At 38.4% G+C, this 26242-nt stretch overlaps 1 protein-coding gene across 1 annotated transcript; it reads left to right on the top strand.

Annotated features, from left to right (window-relative positions):
- The first annotated feature begins 1023 nt into the window (after positions 1 to 1023).
- On the top strand, positions 1024 to 26152 carry LOC109406478 (glucose dehydrogenase [FAD, quinone]). Its single transcript, XM_029878280.2, has 4 exons — positions 1024 to 1932; positions 16872 to 17291; positions 17361 to 17531; positions 24194 to 26152. Exons 2-4 carry the CDS (start codon positions 17090 to 17092, stop codon positions 25696 to 25698), a joined length of 1878 nt encoding a protein of 625 aa, XP_029734140.2. The 5' UTR covers positions 1024 to 1932; positions 16872 to 17089; the 3' UTR covers positions 25699 to 26152.
- The last annotated feature ends 90 nt before the right edge of the window (positions 26153 to 26242 follow it).

The raw sequence follows: 26242 nt of genomic DNA on the forward strand, positions 1-26242 counted from the left end.
CCGAATGCAATAAAATTTTGAGCGATTATGACTCCTATAATAAGCTTTAAAAAAAAGTTTGACTAATTTAAAATTATTAATAGGAAAAAAGATACATATATTATACATAACTACATTCGTTTGGATCATTCTACCTCTGCCAATGATTATTTGGCTTGTGTATATCGTGTGACATCCACGAAGAAACTGCATGTTCCAGGAAGTCAAGGATTTTCAATTCCTGGATTCAAAAGTCCAAAATCGAACCCGTCATCCTCACGTCACCGTCTTGCTGAATATCCATGCGTTCACCGCATCGGCTACATGGGCTCAAATATTCTCTGTTCATGAATGATCCCAGTTCAAAATATCAGTAGAAAACTTTAGATTTGTTCAGGTTGATACCTTGCGAATTGCACCAGTTATCGTGATCATAACTTCGCACTTTACGTTTCCCACAAGTACTCCAGTGTACCGTGAATCACAGTAAGTATATTCCTAAACGCCACATAAGTGCACAAAATTGCAGTAATTTCCGTTATTAGCTTCAAGATCAAAAACCAGTCCACACCTGACGATAACAATGGGAAAAACTAGACAGGTTCAGATGTCAATGCTACGGTCACTCTAGGTCCTCTAGGTAGCTAATTGCACCCATCCGAGCAGAGCCGGCCGTTCCAGTGTGGACACATTAAGGCGAAACTGGATCCATTTCCTCACTTTTTGGTTTTTGATTTCTTATTAAATAGCGAAGCGATATTTTCAAAATCGGTTTTCGTGCACATGTAGAGTATGGATCAGGGTATCTTTTGATTTTTTTACGCGAGAGAAAATGTTTTTCGTTTCTGCAGAAACCATTTTTGAACAAAATTTCACTAAAAAATGGTTTCTGCAAAAACGAAAAACATGTTCTACAGCGTAAAAAATTCAAAAGATACCCTGATCCATATTCTACGTGTGCACGAAAACCGATTTTAAAAATATTGCTTCGTTATTTAATAAAAAATCAAAAACCAAAAAAACGAGGAAATGCTTCCAGTTTTGCCTTAATAGAAAATTCCGAAAATTGGACCTATTTGGTAATTCATATAGTGACGAATTACGAGTCATCGCATCGGTTGACATTGCGCCAGTTGGCGACTGTGTATTGGGCGTCGCTTACGCTGTCGAAATATGATCCGTGTGACAGGTAAATGCGGGGAGCACCAAAAGCATGAAATCAAACTTCACCACTATCCGACAGACCACGGTTCCAATCGTACTGCGCGCGCGGAAGCACATGCTCGTTGGCTGTTATAGCAGCAGTGTGGATCGGGGAGCGTGAGTGGGAATGAGCGAAAAGAAATTACATCCGAAAGAAAGAAAGATCCAACGGTACATACCATCCTCGCGAGCTCAGTCGGTTGCGCTTCCAGACGGGCTGAGTCAGTTGGTTTCTAACTTTCGTGGACTGTAAACATGTCCTAGTAGTGTCGTGGTCGGTCGGATGTGTTGTGTGGTGACGTGATTATTGTCAACGGATTACGCAGAATGCCAGTGTGGTTCGAGTGGTGCTATTTCGGTTTGAATTGATCCGACCACCCCTATTGCACAAAGTATGCCGGATATCGATGTCGCTTGACTCAGTGAATAAAAAGTGTATACCAAAAGCATAACAATATTCAAGGGAAGAAGAGTGGATGACCCATTTCAGTGCAAGCCAAATCGGTGGTATACGTGAAGAATCTAGTCGAAGAAGTGAAACCACAAGTTAGGAGCAGGGAACAAAAGAAAGTACAATTGGGCCAGTGGGCGGAATTTTACAACCTGTTGCCTGCGCTGCTATACGGGTAAAAGACCTGTTTGGATGTGGCGCTATACATGTCTTCCTTCGGCACTGGAATCTTTCCCGACGCACTGGTATGCTGGCTGGTATGATTGGACTGGATGCTAACTGACCACCGAGACGAAAAGGTAAGATCAGAAGGTGTAGGTTAAGGTCGTTGCACCGGTAGAAAACGTGTTATGCGTGCGCTCATTTCTATTTCGTTGTTGTATCATAGTTAAGTGGAATGCTTCACGGAGAAAGAAAGTGAGAAATATATGAAGTTTTTCATTGGCTGCTAATTGACCGGAATGATGCACAAACATGAGACACGTTCCGTAACTCTTGTTAACGAGACGGGTTCAACCGGACTTATGTAACTGCTTTGCGTGGCAGTTGTGATTGAAGTTTCTCCTGTTTTTTTTTTGATCAAAAGTATCTGTTACCACGATTGATTTGTTTAGGTACCTAATATCTGTTTTAGTTTTGTTCTGAGCTTTTTTTTATTCTAAACGTTGTTTCTAATCATGCTTTGCGGGACATTTGGTAGTATTTTGAAGAATTTCAGCAACGCCATTTTCAGATATTCATTAGTGGGAGAGTTTCGAAACATGTGGCAACAGCAGGAAACCCCAAATGCACACAACGATGTCAAGAAGAAAGTTTCCTGTAAACACTAGTGATGTTCAGGTTGAGGAAAATTCCAGCTCAAATAGATCCACTGCTGAAATTGTAAACAAACAATTTTTGCTTGATATTACTAGAGAACATTTGCAAAACTAATAATAATAGTAATCGATTTTTTTTTACGATTTTACAAGTTGGTTCGTAAAATTAATTTCCATTTTCGACCAAGTAGGTCACGCAGACTAATTCATGATTAGATTATTTAGTACAAACCAGGCATATAACTTTCCTATTACAATAATTACACAGCAAGCACAAATATATGAAGAGTGAGAAAAAGTAGCAATAACACACAATTTAGTTGAATTCAAGAATATTTCGCATTGTAGTTTGATTTTGATAGTTATCCGGGTAGAGGAACGCCAAACTGAATAACACGTAACATGCAATTCTATTATCATAATGCTACTCAACAAGGGAATAAAAATACCGTAATAAACCATGCGCCTCCATGTATATTTATCAATCTCCATTTATGATCGTTCAGTTCTCTTTTTTGATCACCTGAAAACCTTACAAACAAGCAAACAAAAAAGGAACTTATTAATTTATATAGAGAAAACAAAATGATTTCCATGGGTTCGCCTGCTAAACTCCTGCAAACTCCTCCTTTATGTAAACTTATCTTGCCACCGTTTTTTTCCTCGCCTGTTGGGGAGATTTAGCCACTGCGTTCAATAAGCTTTTGTTGCATGTCCCGTTTTGATATTCGCATCTTGCTACCTAATTACCATGTGTCAAATAATCAACTCCTGCCACGACATGTCGCGACACGTCTACTCCCAGTCAGTTGCAATGGAATTTATAAACTCCAAGTCCTTCCTAGGTTTTGCAGACCAGATCTCACTGGATTGCAAGAAACCACTATTTAGAAATCTTTGCCTGCGCGTGTATAAAACACCACAACTGCAAAGCAGATGTTCCGAGGTTTCACTTTCCGTATTACAGAAACGATAGATATCACTCTGAATCTGACCAATATTTTTTTCTAGTGATACCTGCTCGGGCAGTGTCCAGTTACAAGGCCAGTGTATGTACATAGAGCTCTCTTGTTGAGCTCTTAGAGCCTTTTGGTTCTATAAGCATTAGGTGTTGTAAATCGTTTTGACTGATTGCAATTTTTGACATCTATCTAATTAGACAACACCCTCTGCTCAGCTCAGCATTTCAGATTCATTTCTATTGTACAGTTTAATATATGTACCGCAGAATGGTTTTGGGCCAGCTAACTGTAAATTGGAACCACTTTTAGCAAGCTCGTCTGCTATTTCATGCCTAGGTGCCGTTCATCAACATCATGATCAGATCCATACGCGCCAACTTGTGACGTAGCTGCGGGGACAAGAGCAAGGCTTCTCAAAATCAATGAACTTCAGAAAATATTGACGCAGTTTATATTATTTAGGAATATTCACGTTAAAAATAGAACATTGAGATAAAAGAAGTTGCATATCCCTTTCGGGACGGATCGCAAAAAAAAGTGAAATCATCATACAAATGGCTCAACTTAGACTCTCCAGAACTCTTAGATTTCCCAACAAAACAACAATTATTGTTCCATATTTGGAATTTTTTTCTGTTCGGATGAGCCACTGCGACCAGTATTTAGATCTTTTGTGGCAATACCCGTATCTTTAATATTTAGTGCATGTCGTACTACTCCAATGTAATTGAGAGGCAATGGAGAATCGATTTCTGTACAGATCTTGTTTTGATACCTCAGAGGTTCGAGAAATCGAATGTGATGAAAAAGTACCGTTTTCATAGGGATATAAATCCCAGCGAAAGGGCGCCCTTAATCTTACACAATCGATTCTATTTCTGACGGTGGAACTAATATTTGTCCATGCATCGGAACTCTGTCTTCATCCATGTCTTACTTCTAGTTTAGTACCAGGACAATATTGAAAAACCCGGGGCTTTAGGCTAGTTGCAAAACGCTGTCAGATTAGAGAATGTGTTCGGTAATAAGAATTCACGTGAGTCCTTGTATCACCAGTACTTATCAGTCCTTAGTCGGTTATTACGATCAGATACGCAGAGCATGTTTGTTTTTCTTACATCAAGTGTAGTCTTGGCGAGGACAAAGTAAGTCTTTAACTATACGTAAGGCAAAATAAATGCTATTTTAGAAACTGTCACTAGTAACAAGGGCTTTGTACCATGGGCCTTATTAATCCTTATTATCAAAATGCATTAGCCTAGCTTAACAAATTGGATGTCAACAGGGTTCAGTTTGGTAGATCTTACTTCGTAACGCAACCCAAAAGATCTCCACCCACGATAAAGGGCTCCGTTAAAGATCAACCCCCTCAACCATTCATCCCTCAGCACGGGTCGCCTGACACCTTGGATTGGGGTTCCCTGTTTGGTGGGCTTTTACCCCCGGAACAGGGGGTCCGTAGTGTTATTCTAAGCCGGCAACTACACGGCACTTATTTGGAGTAACTACCTACTCTTTATTTTTCAATTTTTAGTTTTGACTACGTAGATAAATCGGAAATAAAAATTATGCGACAGATAAAACTTTTTCATGTTTTACGGTTTTGTCCACTTTTTGTTTAACTTGTTGTGGTTTATCACAAAGGCGAAAACAGAAGTTTATTTGCACACATACAAGTACATATAAGTAATGTCTGAATTACTGAAACAGTTTGAATCAAATAAATCAAAGATTAAACAGATGAAAAAAATAATGAAAAACTATTATCGCTCAACAGCACATTTGCGCTGGTTCGTCACAAAAAGGATATTGTCTCATTTTGAAGAACTTCGGCCCATAACATCCCCCCCCCGCTACTTCAAAAGTTGACGCCTATGACCAGATCACTATCTGGAACGATTCAATGTGTATATGTATGATTAAACCCAATGAGAGTATATTATAGGTGGGGAAGAAGAAGAGATGGCTATGTATTGGAAACGAAAGAAAAATGTAAACACAAATAGTGACGTCACTATTTGACACGCGTTCTAATGGGAGCTCGCTTTGCTTGTAGTAGTGACATGTTTTGCACCAGACACGGATCTCACGCACACGAAATATCTTCTTCCCCACCTTTATTAGACTCTCATTGGATTAAACCCACCAGTAGTGCATTGTCCCCTTACTCAAAAACAAGCTTGCTATTTGGTGAAAACATTCGCGAAATGATGTTATTCGCTTTCGTCAACGAATACGTTTTCATCCTTCCTCGCTTTATCAAACCAACCTCCCGTACGTATAGCACACGAACAGACTCGACGCTGATCAGGATTGTTGGCTGCTCCTTTTCGCCGTTGAGCTGTTGCCAAGCCTGTCTTTTCATAGCTTTCGATGCTTTTCGCTCAACTTATCGCGAAGCACCGTAGGCTGGAGACGTTATTGGTGTGGTGTCGGTACATGCGAATGTTGCTTCTGTGTGCGTGTCGAACGTTCGTGCCGTAGTTTCTAAAACAGTTCTATCGCAAGCGATAAAAAAAACAATTGATTAGTTGATTGAGCATTCGTGAGGTGATAATTTGCACCATTGCTCAAAAACCCTACTTATTGTTTGGTTAATAGCTGTGTGTTCGTCGGCCAAGCTAAAGGGACATTTATTTGCTTGATTGTTTATTATTGGTTGTTGCTCTATATCTCATAACACATATCATATGCTGATTTATCGACCGTATTCTATTAATAACTTGATGATTTTGTGGCTATATCGGTCTCTTTCTACTCATAGTATAAGGGAGTAGAGATCAAAGTGGATAATGAAATGATAGATATGATAGAATTCGCTAGGTAGCGAACAAGTGTGAAAATTTTTATAGAAGGTGAAATTAGGCAAGTAGGCCATGTATTGAACGAATACATCGAATGCGTGAAACTTCTGCCGTGCGACCTGTGCTTTTAAACAGATCGGCTTGGTTGGTAGTTTTCATACCACCTTACCAAGACTGGCAAAAGTTTCAGGCACCCGACTGCCTAATGTATTGTTCTGTTTTCATCACAAATTCTATCGATCGGTAGCTTTTTCGGAATTCGCACTCCGTTCATAGGGGTATGCCTATATCGCGGCGTGTTCTTCCTATTAGCTTTTTCGATCTTATAGGATAGAACACTTTTCTTTTTGAGCCAAACTTTTCATATCATATGCTGATTTATCGACCGTATTCTATTAATAACTTGATGATTTTGTGGCTATATCGTTTGGCTCAAAAAGAAAAGTGTTCTATCCTATAAGATCGAAAAAGCTAATAGGAAGAACACGCCGCGATATAGGCATACCCCTATGAACGGAGTGCGAATTCCGAAAAAGCTACCGATCGATAGAATTTGTGATGAAAACAGAACAATACATTAGGCAGTCGGGTGCCTGAAACTTTTGCCAGTCTTGGTAAGGTGGTATGAAAACTACCAACCAAGCCGATCTGTTTAAAAGCACAGGTCGCACGGCAGAAGTTTCACGCATTCGATGTATTCGTTCAATACATGGCCTACTTGCCTAATTTCACCTTCTATAAAAATTTTCACACTTGTTCGCTACCTAGCGAATTCTATCATATCTATCATTTCATTATCCACTTTGATCTCTACTCCCTTATACTATGAGTAGAAAGAGACCGATATAGCCACAAAATCATCAAGTTATTAATAGAATACGGTCGATAAATCAGCATATGATATGAAAAGTTTGGCTCAAAAAGAAAAGTGTTCTATCCTATAAGATCGAAAAAGCTAATAGGAAGAACACGCCGCGATATAGGCATACCCCTATGAACGGAGTGCGAATTCCGAAAAAGCTACCGATCGATAGAATTTGTGATGAAAACAGAACAATACATTAGGCAGTCGGGTGCCTGAAACTTTTGCCAGTCTTGGTAAGGTGGTATGAAAACTACCAACCAAGCCGATCTGTTTAAAAGCACAGGTCGCACGGCAGAAGTTTCACGCATTCGATGTATTCGTTCAATACATGGCCTACTTGCCTAATTTCACCTTCTATAAAAATTTTCACACTTGTTCGCTACCTAGCGAATTCTATCATATCTATCATTTCATTATCCACTTTGATCTCTACTCCCTTATACTATGAGTAGAAAGAGACCGATATAGCCACAAAATCATCAAGTTATTAATAGAATACGGTCGATAAATCAGCATATGATATGAAAAGTTTGGCTCAAAAAGAAAAGTGTTCTATCCTATAAGATCGAAAAAGCTAATAGGAAGAACACGCCGCGATATAGGCATACCCCTATGAACGGAGTGCGAATTCCGAAAAAGCTACCGATCGATAGAATTTGTGATGAAAACAGAACAATACATTAGGCAGTCGGGTGCCTGAAACTTTTGCCAGTCTTGGTAAGGTGGTATGAAAACTACCAACCAAGCCGATCTGTTTAAAAGCACAGGTCGCACGGCAGAAGTTTCACGCATTCGATGTATTCGTTCAATACATGGCCTACTTGCCTAATTTCACCTTCTATAAAAATTTTCACACTTGTTCGCTACCTAGCGAATTCTATCATATCTATCATTTCATTATCCACTTTGATCTCTACTCCCTTATACTATGAGTAGAAAGAGACCGATATAGCCACAAAATCATCAAGTTATCATAACACATAGTCAATAATACTCGATTTGCGGCAGCCACTCTCCATTCTCTATCACGCCCGGTGCTCAGCAGATCACGTTCTGCTTGGTCCGCCCTGGTTTTATGTACCAACCAGATCAGTGGCGAACACCAATTATACAGGATTGTTGTCCGGCACGCTTGCAGCATGCCCTGCCCTTCATATTCTTCCGGCTTTACCCACCTTCTAGATACTGGGTTCGACGTAGAGTGCAGCTATTCAGCTCATGGTCCTTCTCCTGCACATCGCTATCCAGTCAACCAGTGATCGTATAAGATGTTGCATAAGATGTTTAAGTGGAGGCGATATGCGTACATTTTATGTGCGCCTAAATGGAGACATGCACGCATATGGCCTTCACTTTATCATCTTATAAGAGGTTTCTTATACGATTATTTACTGGTTTTCTGGGTAAAGATAGTCTTTAGCGCGCGTCGTTCGAAAACCCTGAGTTCCTGCACGTCATTCCCGAGCATAGTTCATGTCTCGTGTTTGTAGACCACCCGTATTATTACATTTAATGCAAAGGATAATCTTTTTTGACCGTATTTTCTTGTGAAGTTGTTATCAGCAGTTAGCAAAGATCGAGGTAGACGAACACACTGCTGCCAAGGCTTATTCGGTCTTGCACAGTTCCACTTAATTGCATGTCCTTCGGTTTTGACGCACTGATTTCCAGTCCAACGCTTGCCGCTTCGTATTTGGGGCGAGTGTACATCTCTGCAACCGTTCCAAATGTGCTGGCGATAATATCCATGTCGTCCGCTAAGCACACAAATTCACCCCGTGAAACCGTACCCCAGCTGTTGAACCCGGCTTGTAGTGTTACACCGTCTAGAGCGATGTGCACACCGTCAATAGTTACTTTCATTGGTCTGATCAGCTTCTTAAGAAAGTCGATTTGTTCATGATTTGCCATAGCTCGATACTGTCGTATGCCGCCTCAAGGCCGATGAACAGTTGACGCATTGAGGCCTGGCATTCACGGCATTTCTAGAGGAGCTACCGTACGGTGAAGATCTGGCCGTTGTCGACCGGCCGTCGATGAAGCTGGACCCACGAACTCATTCGTTTCAGTTGGTAGACAACGGAAGACGATCTGAGATAGGTCTTCATAGGCGGCATTCAAAACGGCGATCGTTCTGAAGCTCTCACATTCCAAATTGTCGCCTATCTTGTGAATGTGGCAGATTACTCCTTACTTACACTTCTCCGATACCTGTTTGGTTTCGCTGGTCCTGACTATCGGTTCGATGCAGGAAGGTGGTCAACTTTTCAGGACCCACCTTCATGAGTTCAACTACCATACCATGCTTACTAACTGCATAGTTGGTTTTGAGCTGGCCAATGGCATCCCTAACTTCCTTCAGTGTAGGAGTTGTATCATTTTCGTCCTCTGTTACACTGATATAGTCGTTTCCTTCGTTTCCTTGGTCTCATGGCATTCAGGTACTCATCGATGTATATGTGAGTAATGTTATTAAACCATTTGAGATATATGAGGGACCCAGATGCGTAAAGTGTAAGTGACCATTTGTTGATTTTGAGCTGAGCATATAAAAACATCGACAAATTTCAAGCTTTAATGAACTTTTTTTTAAGATTTAATATAACAAAAAGACACGGTAAAGACTAAGTAAAGGTTGTATGAAATCAAATTGCGCCACGGGAAATAGTGTATAACTTTCAATTACATGCTTCAAAATGGCTGGGGTTTGAACCACTAACAGAATATTGTATGCAGATGATACAATTGCAATGATTTTTTTTCTGTAAGTGGAATATGTATGTAGGAATATTGTTTGAAAGTTTCATTTGATTTGGTCTAACCATTAAAATGTGTGGCCGTTCTTCTTCTTCTTTATGGCACGACGTCCCCACTGGGACTGCCTCGCTTCATTGAAGGGCTTTCTTTACCTACCATTGCAAGAATTTGTATATTGTGAGGCAAGTACAATGATACACTATGCCCAGGGAGTCGAGGAAATGTTCCCGACCGGAACGGGAACCGGACCCGCCGTTTCCGGATCGGCGATCCATAGGCTTAACCACTAGGCTAACTGGAGACCCGTATATATGCCCATAAATCGCAATACGCGAACCAATTTAACTGTATGGAGACATTCAAAGTTTTCTAACGTCCTAAGTTTTAAGCAAAAATAGCTCAAAATTTGACTGCAAATATTTTATTATAATAGTTTAGGACTGTCAAATTTTATTACGAATCGGAGCAGTATTGACTGTTCTACAGTCAAAACGGATTTTAAAATTATTAACAGGTCCTAAATTTTACTCTGATACAGTTTGAGTTTAGATTTCTAGAAAAATCAGTACTAAACCGATTTTGATGAAATTTTTACCACCTTATTTTTATTATGTTGTTAACTTATAGCCAAGTTTCTAGATGTTGCGTTGCGTTGCGTTGCGTGGTAACGGAGTAGTTCGTAGATTGCATACTGAAAGTTGTCATGTTACAACTTTAATACTCCTATTCTAATTGCTTATGGAATGCTATTTGGGAAGGAACAGCTATCCAATCAGAGGTTGAAGTAAAAAAAGACATGAGAACTTCCATTGCCGGCCACGCCCATCTTCTCCGTTACGAGGATAGGAAAGGATGTGATGATATGACACCTACTTTACAAGAGGTCAGCGACTCACCGACACTCCCATAGGCGCCAAGGAGTTGGATATTTGGAATGGGGTGATTTGGGAATCACTATAAGCAAGTGATGCGACAAGATTCAGATTGTGTAAGTGTATTTGAGTAAATCATGTAGATGTGTTGGAGTGAGTGAAGGTGTTTTAGTATATTTGAACACCAACGTTGGGAGTGACATAGCTAAGAAATTTTGTCACTCCATGGGCCTTTTTGATTCCGGGATGCGGCACAGGCATTTTCACTGTGTCCTGGCTAACAAGCCTAGGCTTAAGCGCCATTGATCGCTCTCTGGAACGATAAGAAATACGTTATGTGGATGGGAAGGGATATTAGGGAAGGGATAACTATTTATCGAGATGCCAGCGACTCACCGACGCCCTCGAAAATAGAAAGGGAATAGGATATTGGTACAGTAATGGTCAGGAGTTCAATATGAATTTAACAGTACATGTGATTAACGTACATAAATATGATTATAATCTACTAATTTTACGATACTTTCAAATGTATTAATGATAAACAAAAATGTATATGCAAATATACTAGTCTAACAATCAATATTGAAACATATTGTCAAACAAATTACTGTGGCCAGCCCCCTTAACCCTCTAATACCCAACCCCGCCTTTAGACGGGGTATAGTTTGAGCATTTTTGTAATTTTTGTTTCGAGGGAGATCAAAATTTTTATATTTTTGGCTGATATTTAGGACTGTTTTGTATATCTCAAAATGGTTTTTGGTGTATTTTAAAGCGTATTTACATTGTTTAAAAATCATTGAAAAATTGATGTTTTGGTCACCTTTTAGAAGTCATTGTTTATTTTGTATTGAATCGCTACAATTAACATATTTTAATTTTTTCCCAAACCATTCTATCCTTGTTTAATAGTTTAAGGGGATCGAATACACTCTAAAATTATTTTCCTTAAAATTACACGGAAAATATTTTTTTTATGAAAAAAAATTACAATAATAATACTGTTGAAAATGCTTTGACATCCATGTGCACAACAGAACATGTGCTCGATGAACAAATTGAGATTTGAAATTATGAAAAGAAATCCACGTACTCCGGTGAGACTCGAACTCACGACTCCCAATTCGCTAGACGGGCGCTTCTATTCCTTCAAGCTACGGAGTCACTCGACTATCTCCGTCGCCAGCAGGCCTAGAACTGAACTCGATTCCACAATCGCACATGGTTATCTTCTTTTCACAATCCAAACCCCCTTCGGATGGGATTAGATGAACATCTAACACATTGTCTGTTGTGCACATGTATTTCAACAATAATCATAAAATCTCAAAATGTTTTCATCCCAAAAAATCCGTACCCCAAATAGTCTCCCAGGGAAAATATAAAAGTGTGGGGATGTTCAAAAATAAAAATTAGAAAAATCAAAAACTGAAATTCAAGAAATCGAGAATTAAAAAGAATCATCTTCCAAAACATGTTTAAATCGATTTTAGATGACGAAAAATGATATTTAGATCAAAATCAAAAATTTGGGTATTAGAGGGTTAAGGCGAAACTGGAAGCATTTTCTCATTTTCTTGGTTTTTGATTTTTAATAAAATAACGAAGCAATATTTTCAAAATCGGTTTTCGTACACATGTAGAGTACGGATCAAGGTATCTCCTGAATTTTTCCCTGGTGGAAAAAGTTTTTCGTTTTTGCAGAAACCATGTTTTTGTGCAATTTTGTTTAAAAATGGTTTCTGCAAAAACGAAAAACTCTTTCCGCCAGGAAAAAATTTAGGAGATACCTTGATCCGTACTCTACATGTGTACGAAAACCGATTTTGAATATATTGCTTCGTTATTTTATTAAAAATCGAAAACCTAAAAGTGAGGAAATGGATCCAGTTTCGCCTTAAGTGGCGGACTTTACAAAATATAGGTTAATTTTGTGTCATAAAAACATATTGATACTATAAGAATTTGGACCGAAACTTGAAGTGAAGACATTGCGTGTTAAGTATCCTACGTTCCGCAAAAAATCAGCCCGGAAATTTAATTGTCATCCTAAATAGATGTGCGCAACTGCATGAAACCTTTTTGCGGTAATTATAATTAGCGAACTTATTGTAGAAGACAAGCTAAAACCATATTCAGCTGGGAACCAGGAAGGGACTAGGTGGTACTAGGACTAGGGACTAGGGACTTCGTGGTAGGCCGCGCGCACGGTGGCTTTTTGCAATTGAGGAGGACCTAAGGGCTCTAAACGTTCAGGGTGACTGGAAGTTATTGGCCTAGGACCGAGACCAGTGGAGGCGAATGTTTCATTTGGCGTAGACTCATCGCTACGAGTTGTCCATCAAGTATCAAGTATCAAGAAGTGTAGAAGACACTGAATCGATTTAACGTCAAAGCACACATCTAACGATTGCGATTAAATTTGCGGGATGATTCACACGTAGTCGATACCCATGGTGACAAACTATACAAATTTGATGAAATAGTAAGAGATTTATACTCACAATATAATGAAAATAGAGTCCACAGGCTGGAAGGGGCAACAAGAAACAAACTCACCGGATCAATCCATTCAGCTCTTTTTCCGAGTTCACTACCGACTACATCTCTCAAAAAGGTCCAAAACGCCTCTCAAAAGCTCCTGCACTCGCCCTCAGATTCATCAGGAAGATTCAGATATGGAAAACCTCGGATCGCTCCATAAACCGAACCGAACCATACGGCATACAAATGGTTGAATCACGATCGGTTCACTTCCATCATCGTCCAAATCACCTAAGATCATCACAGTCTTGTAGGAGCTTTGCGTAACTCATAAATAAATAACCTGCTATTTCGGAATCTCCTAGTGTTATCACGTTTTACACAATCCACAATCCTTTTCATGTAAATGTAATGTCAATAATTCCACAAATTTCTACTATTAGCACTTGAGTTTTGAAATATGAAATTCGAGCCTTATAGCCAAGTTTCTAGATTTAGTTTAGTAATAAAGAAACACTGGTGGCAGGAACATCGATTTGCATAAGTGGGTGAAGAAAATTGTAAGACTAAATTTTAAAATGTAACGAATTTTCAAAATATATTTTAGATCTGATGATGGCTGAATGACAGTAGGCCGAAACGTCATAAATCGTGTTTCAGTGTGTTTATAATCACCGAAAAATATCAACAATTTCCAAATATAAAACTCGACGGTGACCAAAATCCTTAAGAACAAGTTTCTAGATGTTTTAAAAAACTAATAGTAAAGTTATAGCCTAAACCATTTTCACAATGAGTGCACAAGCATTCCAAAACCTCATTCCCTCGCATCGGAAAAATCTCCGCCAATACTTTACCGATTCGAATGAAAATTTTACAGCATCTTCTGCGCAGAATATACTATTATTGTTTAAAAAACCATTTTGATGCATGCAATCAAAAGTTATACACTATTTCCATTAGCCTCTGCCCAGCAACTCCTATCCTTTCCCAAACGTGATGCTGTCGATAGAGGTGGGAGGCAGACTGGGACTTTATAAACCTTTAATTGAACGAATAATTTGTTTGGCACCTAGCCAGGGCCTTAAAAATTGCCGAGATGGGATTAGTTGGCGAAAAAGCGCATGACAAATCGTTATAATTAGGAATGCCTAAATTTTTGCCATAATTTATTTATTTCCCTGATTACATGTTAATCGATATAGTCGAACGACAGTTACATAGTTTCAGGTGAACTTTTCCAACTTTCAACATTTTTTTTTACAAAAATGTAAAAAAGTACGCCACCGATCGTGCTCAAATTTTTCACAGTTTCTCAGAGCCCGAGATTGAACCAAAAAAGTCTTAATCTGAGAAAACTATTTCAATGAACCACTCTATTGTGTATTGGTTATATAGGGCACTGCACTGTTTTGATTTTGTATGGGATTTTGACGTTTCTTGGCCTTGTTGTTTACAAGATTTCAATAAGAGTGAAGGAGAGGAAAATAAATTCATGCAATGCCCTATGTCATGTACGTCCTTCCCTTTTCAATGTTGCAACTAGTAGTTAAATGGGGCCGCACGGCATTTCATCCCAAACCCAAAGTGGGTAATGTCCTCGGCCCTTTTTTAACAGAATGAGGAAATCTGCTAACCTGGGTCCTCGGACTATGTGGAGTTCGAGTCACTAAAACCTCATTCTCTCTAATCCTGGAGTCGCATGGTATTTCATTTCTAGCTCAGAGCGGAAAATACCAGCGGGGGTTCTGCATCTGCTCTAAAGGTTATTTTCTTCTTACAATATTTCTGCTCCTAATTGGTGTACCGTGATTCGTGGGACATATTTCCATTCCAAACATCTTCACAGTCCCCCCAATTGAATAGCCAAAAAAGACAAAGACCAAGAACCACCAAACGCTTTTGCAAGAAGCTGACATAAACTTCACTTTCGTCATGGCCGATCAAAATCGGAAAAGACGGTGGCGGTGTTGTGAAACTATTTAACATACGACTTCCAAAAACTGGAGTGAAATTTTAAGTGCGGTTACCCTCGCCGATGGTACGTGACTTGAAGCACGTTGCCGATGACGGCGGTGGAGTCCAAATTTTTAGGTCAGTCTGTCCACGGACACACGGACTGGATCGCGGATGATCGCCGAGGGAAATTGCAACTGTGTCCGATAGCATTGACGCATCATGGAACGGATGAATCATGCAGATTGAATGATTAAGCGTAGAAAAACTAGTTGGGAAATGGTTCGATAACGAAACGTTACAGATGGGAATGAAAGTTAAGGATTTTGTTCACGGTGATGCGATGAATCGCGAAAAAATCGCTTCAATATTGCCTGAAAAGGCGAGAAACTCGAAACAGGGCATTTACCTCACATGTCTTCTAAAATTAAAAACCGATGGAAATATTGACCGCTTTTGCCACAAAATCGCACTATTTCGTCAAACCATTAGAGCATGGTAAGGATGGAATGAATGCGAGGTTATAATTAGCGGCACTGTTACTTAATTTGTCACCCACTATAACGTGACCTGAAAGTTAAGTAACGAGATGTTTATGATTGTATTGTCAATTAATGCAATACACAAACGACAAAAATGTTGAACTGGCAACCAGCTGCAACAATTTACGTGATGTCTGCCGACATTAATGATTTATTCATGGGACTCTCGCGAGTCTTGCGATGGTTGTGGTGATTTTTTCATTGATTACTTCAAATATGGCTGGTACATTTTATGACCAAAATTTGCTTCGATTCACAGGTGAATGGAGGTTACAAAAGTTACAACATGTGTCAGTTGTGCTTGATCAATTATACCCCTCATTATGTAACAAAGCATGTCAAAAGGAATTTTAAATCAGTTCAAACAGAAGGGTGGCAGCACCCTCTAAGATTTCAACAACATTGGCCACAATTCGAAATCAAGAACCCCGAATTTAGTAAGTAAGGCAGGGGTGTTTCAACACAAACGAACTTTGATCACAAAGATGTTCAATATTACCCCAAATCAACAAAACATGTTTTAAAGTGTTTAAATACTTTTTCAAGCAGCCTAATTCATACCCAGGGGGTCAGAGGGCGTTACATAAAACATGTAACGCTTAAACAAGGGAATCAATAGAAAAATATCGAAAATTTGGATCAATGTTACCCCGGAATACGGTACAGTAGGGTATGTGCACTCTTCTTCAGCCAATGCTCCCATGTTTATCCTATTCCAAAAACAGACGGTTTATGCACCAATTGTTTCCGTTTTTTTGTCATCATGCATGCTCACTCCTAACAAAAAAAAAAAAAAAACAACAAATAGCGCTTATTAACTTTGAAAATGGGAGCACTATGCTGAAGATGGGTTCCGTTCCTCTATTTCTGAGATTAGTATCTGGAGATTTGCACACTAGCCTGCAGAGAAGTTCTCCACTAGTTTACTTCAAAATCGCCGCACTAGGTGGCACAAATGTTACTGTAAAATTTCATATTTATTCATTCATTAATTTTATTCAATTTTTATTTATGTTTTGATAATATAGGTATTTATACTAGTCGAATAGTTAGTTCTACTTTATTTTATAATTTTATCTAAGCATTTTTTAAATTGTTCTAACTTTCAGAATGTTTTCCGCTAAATCTTTCATTGCCCTTACTAATAAATTGTCATTTTTATCTCTCTATTTTAGACCGGCTAACACGTGCTTTTAGCTGCATCTATCGCGATCGAGCCGCATAGCTCGAAATGCCGTAATGATGGACACCACCAGGTTACGATAAAAGGCCCAATATCAAATAAGTTGAATCCGTTCGTTTCATTGGAGCTCTCTCTCTGGGAGTGGATTGTTTGAAAGAGCTAATCAACGTCTGATAACACGCACAGCTAGAGCAACGAACACGCCGAAAAATGAGCGAGCTGGTAGGAGCCGCATTTGGCTCCGTCGCAACAGCCGCCTCCAGTGTGGGCTGGTTCGTGCCCATGCTAGTGGCGGCTATTGCCTACTTCCAGTACGAAGAATTTATGGATCCGGAGGCGAGAGTCATGGACGTACCGACCGATGCGATGTTAGATAAATATGACTTCATAATAATAGGTGCCGGTTCGGCAGGTTGATGATGCGATGCCCTTCGAAATGCGGATGGTTACTGAACTTGTTTTTATTTTTGTGCTATTTCAGGCGCAGTACTGGCGAATCGGCTGACCGAGGTGGAAAACTGGAATGTCTTGGTGCTGGAAGCCGGCGGGGATGAGACGGAGATATCAGAAGTACCACTGATGGCGGGATATCTGCAGTTGAGTAAACTGGATTGGAAATACAAAACGGAACCTTCGGGAACGTACTGTCTCGGTAGGTATTGAGTCTGGGGTGTAAGACCTTGTTTCAAAACGTACCGGCTATAAATAACTTAGTACCGTAAACTGGGGTCAAATTGATCAGCGAAGTGAAATTGATCATTCGGGTAGTAAATTTTAATTATATGCTAGGAACTTCTAAACATTGTAATGTTCTTAAATTTCTTACCTCATCTGGTTCATCCATGTCTAGAGAAGAGTGTGCAGTTTTAAATTTTTAGAAAACAATAGTTTTGCCTCATATTTTTAGGAATTTTTAATGTGCTACTCACTTAGCTGAAATCATTGACTTCAAACAATCAATTGCCACTACGGCTTCCACTAAATTTTCTGTTTGAATATTTTTGTGGAGCCTTGATTATGAAGATATGTAGCTAATATGAACATGAATCAGTTTAATTTCAAAATTTAATTTTACATTTTAACAGTAAAATTCACTAGTTGTAAGAGTTTTAACACATTATTCGAGTTTAGAAGAGCAACATTAAGTACCGATGCTGAATTGTATGGTGATCAATTTCGCCCCAAAGTGGTATTTACAATTTTAGATTTTTATAGTTATTTAACTAAAACTTTACATTTGTTGAACAAAATTCACATTACGTAGTTTCATGGAGATCCACCGGGTACTGATTTTACAGAAATTATTTTGGCAATATTCAAATTGCTACTAATATGTTATCCGCAAAAGTTGTTTTAAAGTGATCAATTTGACCCCGGATTACGGTACCGTAATCTGGGGGGTAGTTGATCAGCAGGGTGAAGTTGATCACTGTGAGATCCACGTTCTGCAACAGCTGAGGACGCTGCAACTCTGTTCCAATGGAAGAACGTTTGACGCAAATCATTTGTGTGAATATATTTGAGGAATGATGGCTTTGATGGCTTTTTTGCAAATTGTATCAATCGACTTTTTTGGATTTGTATTTAAATTCGGTAAAAAGATTGTCTTTCAAATAAACGCCTCTCATCAACAACGCTTTGTATACCATATAATTCACAGTACACTTTTATTCATTCATGGTAGGCTCATTGAACATAGATTTGAGCTAAAATTGATGTTAACATACAAGTTTTTTTTGAAAATAGCATGTTTTTGCGAAAGTAAAATGATTTTTTGAAGAATTGCCTATCTTAAGGCGATTAATGTGAGTCATTCTGTTACTTACTAAACTTTATTTTATTTTTAACATACAACATACAGCAGTTGTAAGAACTTATTCAGATTCAGCATCATCAAACATAGTTTGTTAAATCATTTTCCTATCTAAGAATGTTATGTTATTAATTGATCAACTTCACCCTAGATTGAAAGTTTTAAAATTTGCTGTAAAAAGTTTAGCAAATGCTCAAGGTCAATAAGGCTGGAACAAATTTTGGAATTCTCTAATGTCACCTCCCGTCGAAAAAAAAATGGTCGAATTTTATCATTTTGTTCTACGGGGTATGACTGAGTTTACGGAAAACTTGGTATTTTTCGGCTATCGGTTACAGAAAAGCGTTGATTATTTTAGATCATTGCCAAAGTTGTACTGTTAAAAAAGTAAAACCGTGAATTTAAAATCAAAACATTGTCCGTGGCTTACTTTTGATATTTACCAACTAATAAAATTGAAGAACAAGTATTTGAAAAAAAAAAATAAAAATAGCCCAAACGATCAGCACTTGGGAGACATGTTGAAACACATATCCAAAAAATTAGAAATTTCAAAAAAGTCAGTTAAAACCATGTATTACAAAAACTTATTAGACACTACTAACAATACAAAAGTCTGGAAAAATATAAATGAAATTATGGGGCGAAAGATGCGGGAAAACGTTATTAAATTTAAAAAAATGGAAGTGTAGAAACAAGCGATCAAGTTGAAGTTTGTGAAATTTTTAATGAATATTTCTCAACTGTTGGAATTAAACTCGCAGAACAAATACCAAAAACCTTGCCAAAAACTTCAATAGCTGATCCTCTAAGTAATATACAACATTTGAACTACTCAATTTTTCTCCAGCCTTCAAATGTCAATGAAGTATTTCTTATAATAAAAGAAATTATTGTACATAAGAGCAATGGCCCGGATAATTTTCCAGCAAATTTGTTAAAGGATAACATCCAAAAGATTTCGCATATTTTTTCACATATGTTCAACCAAATCCTTTGTTCTGGAATCTACCCAAATTGCTTGAAAGTGGCAAAAGTTGTACCAATTTTTAAGTCTGATGGTGGAAGTCAGTCTTGTAACTATCGTCCAATATCCACACTGTCTGTATTAAACAAAATATTTGAAAAGTTACTCGTTAAAAGAATAATAGATTTTTATAACGAATACGATGTGCTGTATAAATATCAGTACGGTTTCCGAAAAGGCTGCAGTACATCAACAGCAATAGCAGAACTAGTAGATTTTCTTATTGATAAAATTGATTGTAAGTGTGTTGTAGGAGGACTTTTTATTGATTTAAAAAAAAAAGCTTTCGATACGCTGGACCACAGTATACTGTTAAAAAAGTTGGAATTCAACGGAATAAGAGGTATTGCAAATGATCTGATACGAATCTATTTACAAGACAGACAGCAGTATGTAGTAATTGGTGATAGTAAAAGCTCTTTGCGCACGGTTAATGTCGGCGTACCACAGGGGAGTAATATTGGGCCTCTTTCATTTTTGACTTACATCAGTGATATTGGCAAACTACCATTGATTGGAGTACCAAGGCTATTTGCGGACGATACGGCCATTTTTTACCCTCACAGTGATACCAGAACCATAATTCCTAACATTGAACGGGACTTGAAAATCTTAATAAAATATTTTAACGCTAACTTGCTGTCAATAAACCTTTCAAAAACCAAATACAGGCTGTTCCACAGTCCACGAAAAAAAACTGGAAAACCATAATCATCCATGCATTGGTACCGATGTTATTGAGAGAGTGTCTACAATAAAATACCTTGGCCTTAATATGGATTCAACATTATCATGGAAACATCATGTCAAATGTATAGAAAAAGAAGTCTCTTCTTTATGCAGAATGATATACCGTGTGAGTCCGTTCGTCCCGCGGCATGCGTTAATGAAATTTTATTATGGCTGCGTACATTCTCTTTCCCAGTATCTTATAATTGCTTGGGGTCATACTAGTAAATCTAACTTGAAAAAAATCCAAGTGCTCCAAAATCACTGTATGAACATTATTTTCAAATTGCCAATACTTTATCCTACGCTTTATCTCTACACTAGCACAATGCACAGTGTACTACCTATACGTGCTTTACTTGAACTGCAATCGTCCCTATTTGTGCATGATGTTCTACGTAACCAGAACATGCATCATAATTTTAGTTTTACAACAGCGAATCATGGTCATGGTACAAGACAAGCTAATAATTTAATACAATCAAGAGCGCGAACAAATTTTGGACAAACAAAGCTATCCTTTTTTGGTCCTCTCAAATACAACTCCCTTCCGGGACACCTAAAACAGATAAATGATCGTGATGCATTCAAAATAAAATTGAAACACCATTACAAAGGTAACATAAACACATTTTTACATTGAATTGTAATCAACTATCTCTTTATTATATTCAGTCTATTCAATCACTCATAATTTGTAATATCAGCTTCTATTGTTAATATTAGTGTATTAATTGTAATTATCGTTTAGCAAAAATGGATCCTTAAAAGGAAAGCTCAGTATTTCCTTTGAATTTGCACTACACCTTCAAATTATTAGTTTTTTTTTTGTTTTGTTTGTTAATTTAGTTGCGTCCACTACCAGGGGGCTCAACGGAGCTTTTTGGGATGGGGGTTAGTGGTGGGTAGCAAAAAAAAGTTTCGATCCTTTGTTTGGGATATTTATCAGGGCCCGATGTGAATCAACTTGTTTGCGATTCGTGTTGAACACACGGCGGAATGTCGTTTTTAGTTTTGCACCGCACTTGTTTTAGCATCTAGATTGAAAAGGTGGGTAGACACACAGTTCGAGCCATAACACTTGACACTTTGGGAACATTTCTGTTCGTGCTGGCCGGGATGGAATTACTGTCATTACATAATTTACTTGTATTTTTCATCTCTGATCATTGATGAAGGCTTACAAACAAAACCCCGGCCATTTGTAGGTACAACTTCAATAAAAAAAAATATATATAATTTTCAGTAATATCCTAATAAAATATTACTGATTTTTTTTTTAAATTTCTATTGAAATTCCTGGTATGATTTCAAGAAGAACTATTTTTGAGATCTCTAACAGGAAGTACCTAATAAAATAAACTTATGGAGAAAGTATAGTAGAAACTTTGCATTAGTTTACGCATAAATGAAAATTGAAATTCCTCTTGCATGTTCTGGCTGAATTACAAGATTTTTTTTAAATTTTTTTTAACAGAGATTTGATCCCTTTTTCTTAATTTAACTGTAACTTTAAGGAAAAAACAAAACTAGGTCCGTTTTCCGTACAGAATGACAGGTAAACATCTATTGCAAATTTATACACAACAGAAGGCCTTTAAATTATTGCTAAAGTTTTCAAAACTGTGTTTTTATGGAGGCATGTCTTATGATGTATTTTTCAAATATGGGTAACACTTGATCCCCCTTTGAGCACATGGTTTATTTAAAGGGAAAATAACTCCAGAGGCTTCCTATTCGTTTTCTTTTCAAGTGTTCTTGTATTTTCTAAGAATATGGTGTAAATGAAAGCGTAAGATTTCCTTAAATTATTAAGTTTTTGTCGTATTTTCTAAATGGGGAGACTTGATCCCCCTTTCCATGGTTTGTAATAATTATCTGACATATTTTATCGTTGAATATACTAGAATTCCAAGTAAATAGAGGCTTCCGTACACAATTTTATTTACCACATGTATAATGTGTGTGTAATCCTCGAGGGATCAAGTCTCCCCATGTCACTGTTGGGTATACTAATCTGCATTGATTAAAATGTGTTTATGTGAAATTTTGACACGATTTGGTTCAATTTTCTCAAAGTTATGGAGATTTTTCAGAATCGCCTAAAAGATTTCTGAAAGACTGAAAACTAACCATCAGCCGTTAAAAAATATTGCAATGTGCAATCGAAATAACTTGTAGCCAAAACATAGTCTTTTATTGTCCAGAAGTAGTTTTGGAAAAAAATATGCTAGAAGAAAATTGTTTTTGATTCCGAGAAAATATGGGGGGAATAAGTCTCCCCAGGGATCAAGTCTCCTCAGTCTCCCCTACTGCTGGAGGAAGTTCTGTACAAACCAGTGAATCAAAATTCAACCATCGCGCAACAATAATGACAATGTCGCAACCTGTATTTGTTGCGACAAAACAATCCATGCGACATAAGTTTGTCCCAACTTGAAAATAATGGGATTAACATCGTACACCAAGAGTTTTGAGATTTTTAAGCCTTGCATTGCGATTTTCGAACGGTAGCTTCGAGTCGGTAAACACTGCAACTCTGGTGAGCTCTATCATCAATAGTTTCGACTTTGGGTTAGTAATAATTGATTATTCACGAGTTGAAAAGTACGCAACAAATTCAGCTTCCGTTTTGTCTGCAACAACAACTTTCGAGATCATGTCATTATCGGTTACCAGTTGGGATAAAGACTAATCGTCGCACCTTCTTTGTTGCTTGTTTTGTGCCTCTTTTGTCTGACAATTCTCTTCACTGGTACAAACATTAAAAAAAAAATTAAAGCAATTTCTAACAGATTTTTTGAACGGTATTGTTGAATGAATTTGTTTTCGATCAACGATCAATGATCAAATCTGACTACGCATGTCAATGGTAGCTCCTCCGTGATTGATCTGAGCTAGTACCGATTGCCCTGAGATCCAAATGAATAAGGGCTGGGACACTCCACTTATTCTCAGAGTGCAATTTAAGCAGGTCATACATTTTTTTTTATCAATAACGGCGCCGGTTAAGTCCTTATAGTCAGCTGGGAAGAGAAAGGGATGTTAGAGTGTACTGGTTGTTGCTACTAGAGACCGAGAGCACCTCTGCGTCCTCACAACCCGCACGGGCTGCGGTATTTGTTAGACAGTAAGGACGGGCTAGCTGGGAGTTACCGGTCCATGGATAGGGGATATTTATAGTGTTCGTAAGGTGATAGATTGTGTGATGATTACTATGAAGGTCAAGTGGCACAGTTCGCTTTGCATAACTTGTAGGCGTTATATATTCTGTGCTGGTGGAAGTTGGAAGGAACGGAAACGACTTTTTCAATTAGTTTCTGGTTCTAGCGATGGCTATGGACATATGAATATACATGAGTTGTATATGTATGTAGAGAAGAGAAAGAGAGAGAAAGAGAATGAGAAAGTAGATATAAAGATACAAAGAAGGAGCAAAGAGACGGGTCAGGGATTGAACCCAGGACCTTCTGCATTCGAATCAGAAGCGGTAGCCACTAGACCACAAGCCCAGCATTGTTGAATGAATTTGTTTTATAGATTTTCTGTAGAATTCTTATCTCAAAATTTGGTCAACCATATGTATTTCCATGAATTTTTCCCTCAGCTGTAAGTTTTTTTAGGAATATGTTGTAACGTTAGGTATATCTTTCTAAAAATATCAGTGGCCATGTATATTTCTTTATCTCGTTATATTATAATTATTGCAGCTGTGTAGATTAAAAGCCTAATTTTTTTTTTTCAGCTATGGTTGGAGGACGATGCAATTGGCCGCGAGGCAAAGTCTTGGGAGGATCTAGTGTACTCAACTACATGCTGTATTTGCGAGGAAACAAGAAGGACTATGACCAATGGGAGCAGTTGGGCAATACAGGCTGGGGCTATAAGGATGCACTGTATTACTTCAAGAAATCGGAAGATAACACCAACCCGTACTTGGCAAATACACCGTATCATTCGACTGGAGGATACCTAACAGTTGGTGAAGCACCTTATCACACGCCATTGGCGGCGGCATTTGTGGAAGCAGGTGTGGAGATGGGATACGACAACAGGGACTTGAATGGAGCTAAGGCGACCGGGTTCATGATCGCTCAAGGAACGATCCGGCGAGGAGGGCGATGTAGTACCGGGAAGGCGTTTTTGAGACCGGCAAGGCTGCGACCCAATTTACATGTTGCGATGTATTCACATGTGACTCGGATACTGATCGATCCGGTTACTAAAGTAGCGTTTGGGGTGGAGTTCATCAGAGATCGTAAGATTCATGTGGTCCGAGCATCCAAAGAGGTTATACTATCTGGAGGAGCGATAAACTCTCCCCAAATATTGATGCTGTCAGGAATTGGACCTAAAACAGAATTGGCAAAGCATAGAATCCCATTAATCAAAGATCTCTCAGTTGGTGAGAATTTGCAAGATCACGTTGCCTTGTGTGGTCTTACATTTTTGGTGAATCAACCAGTTTCAATTGTGGAGCATCGGTATCATACTGTCTCAACGGTCTTACAATATGCTGTGCTGGGACAAGGACCCCTTACTGTTCTGGGTGGCGTAGAAGGACTTGCCTTCGTCAACACGAAATATGTAAACGCAACCGACGATTTTCCGGACATTGAGTTCCATTTTGTATCTGGATCTACAAACTCCGATGGTGGAAATCAACTACGCAAAGCGCACGGTTTGACAGACTCATTTTACAATGCCGTATTTGCGCCAATAAACAACATGGATTCTTGGAGTATCATTCCTATGTTGCTTCGGCCAAAAAGTATAGGTCAGATCAAGTTGCGAAGCAGTAATCCACTGGATTACCCCTACATTTATGCAAACTATTTCCAGGACGAACTTGACTTGAAAACATTGATTGAAGGCGCCAAAATTGCATACGCTGTATCGCGAACGCAAACCATGCAGAAATTCCAGTCCACCATGAGTGGTTACAAATTCCCAGGATGCGCGCACATTAAAATGTTCACAGATTTGTATTGGGAGTGCATGATACGGCACTACACTTGCACCATTTACCACCCCGTCGGGACATGCAAAATGGGTCCCTACTGGGACAAGCAGGCCGTGGTAGATCCGCAGCTCCGGGTGTACGGTGTTCGCGGGCTGCGGGTGATTGACGCCAGTATTATGCCTTTACTGGTCAGTGCAAACACCAATGCACCAGTGATAATGATTGCGGAAAAAGGTGCCGATATGATCAAAGATTTCTGGATCAAACGAAGTGTAGTCAAGACGTAGGTGTGGTAATCTGCTCGCTCTGCACAGTTCTGTAAATATTAGGCCACGACAGTAGTATGATTTATTTATTTTGACCACTAAGCGTACGAACATCATGTGTCATCCATTAGTTTTTAGGAATTGTAAAAAGCGCTTTAGCATAGGAAACTATTGTGATCTGGGACCGTAATGGGACCGTAATCCGAGAAGATTGAATGCAACTTCAACATGAACAATAGAATAATCGGTATAGACATAATAGAAGTTATTTTTCACAGTGAGTAGTGGAATTCCAAATGAATGTAGTAACAATGACATAGACTTATTATAAAACATACAATAAAGTTTAAGATATTCACAAACCCAAAAGACAAATAGGTGTTCAATAATTATTATGAAATTCTATTGTACTTTTATTACACTTTATATTGGGATATACATTTAAAAAGATATCACATGCCATTTGAATCGATGAGGCCCTGGGAATTCCAAGATATTATTAAAGTTATCCTTTTGACTTATGGTTGGCTGAAGAAGACTCAAACCAAGGGTCGAAACGTCGAAT

This window comes from Aedes albopictus, chromosome 3, assembly GCF_035046485.1.
Source record: "Aedes albopictus strain Foshan chromosome 3, AalbF5, whole genome shotgun sequence".
Lineage (NCBI taxonomy): Eukaryota > Metazoa > Arthropoda > Insecta > Diptera > Culicidae > Aedes > Aedes albopictus.

What these genes read in the sequence shown, in the direction of transcription:
- LOC109406478 (XM_029878280.2), top strand. Translation starts at nt 17,090, where the DNA reads ATGAGCGAGCTGGTAGGAGCCGCATTTGGCTCCGTCGCAACAGCCGCC. An exon ending in AATAGGTGCCGGTTCGGCAG is followed by an intron (nt 17,292 to 17,360) that starts GTTGATGATGCG and finishes GTGCTATTTCAG; the next exon opens with GCGCAGTACTGGCGAATCGG. An exon ending in TTCGGGAACGTACTGTCTCG is followed by an intron (nt 17,532 to 24,193) that starts GTAGGTATTGAG and finishes TTTTTTTTTCAG; the next exon opens with CTATGGTTGGAGGACGATGC.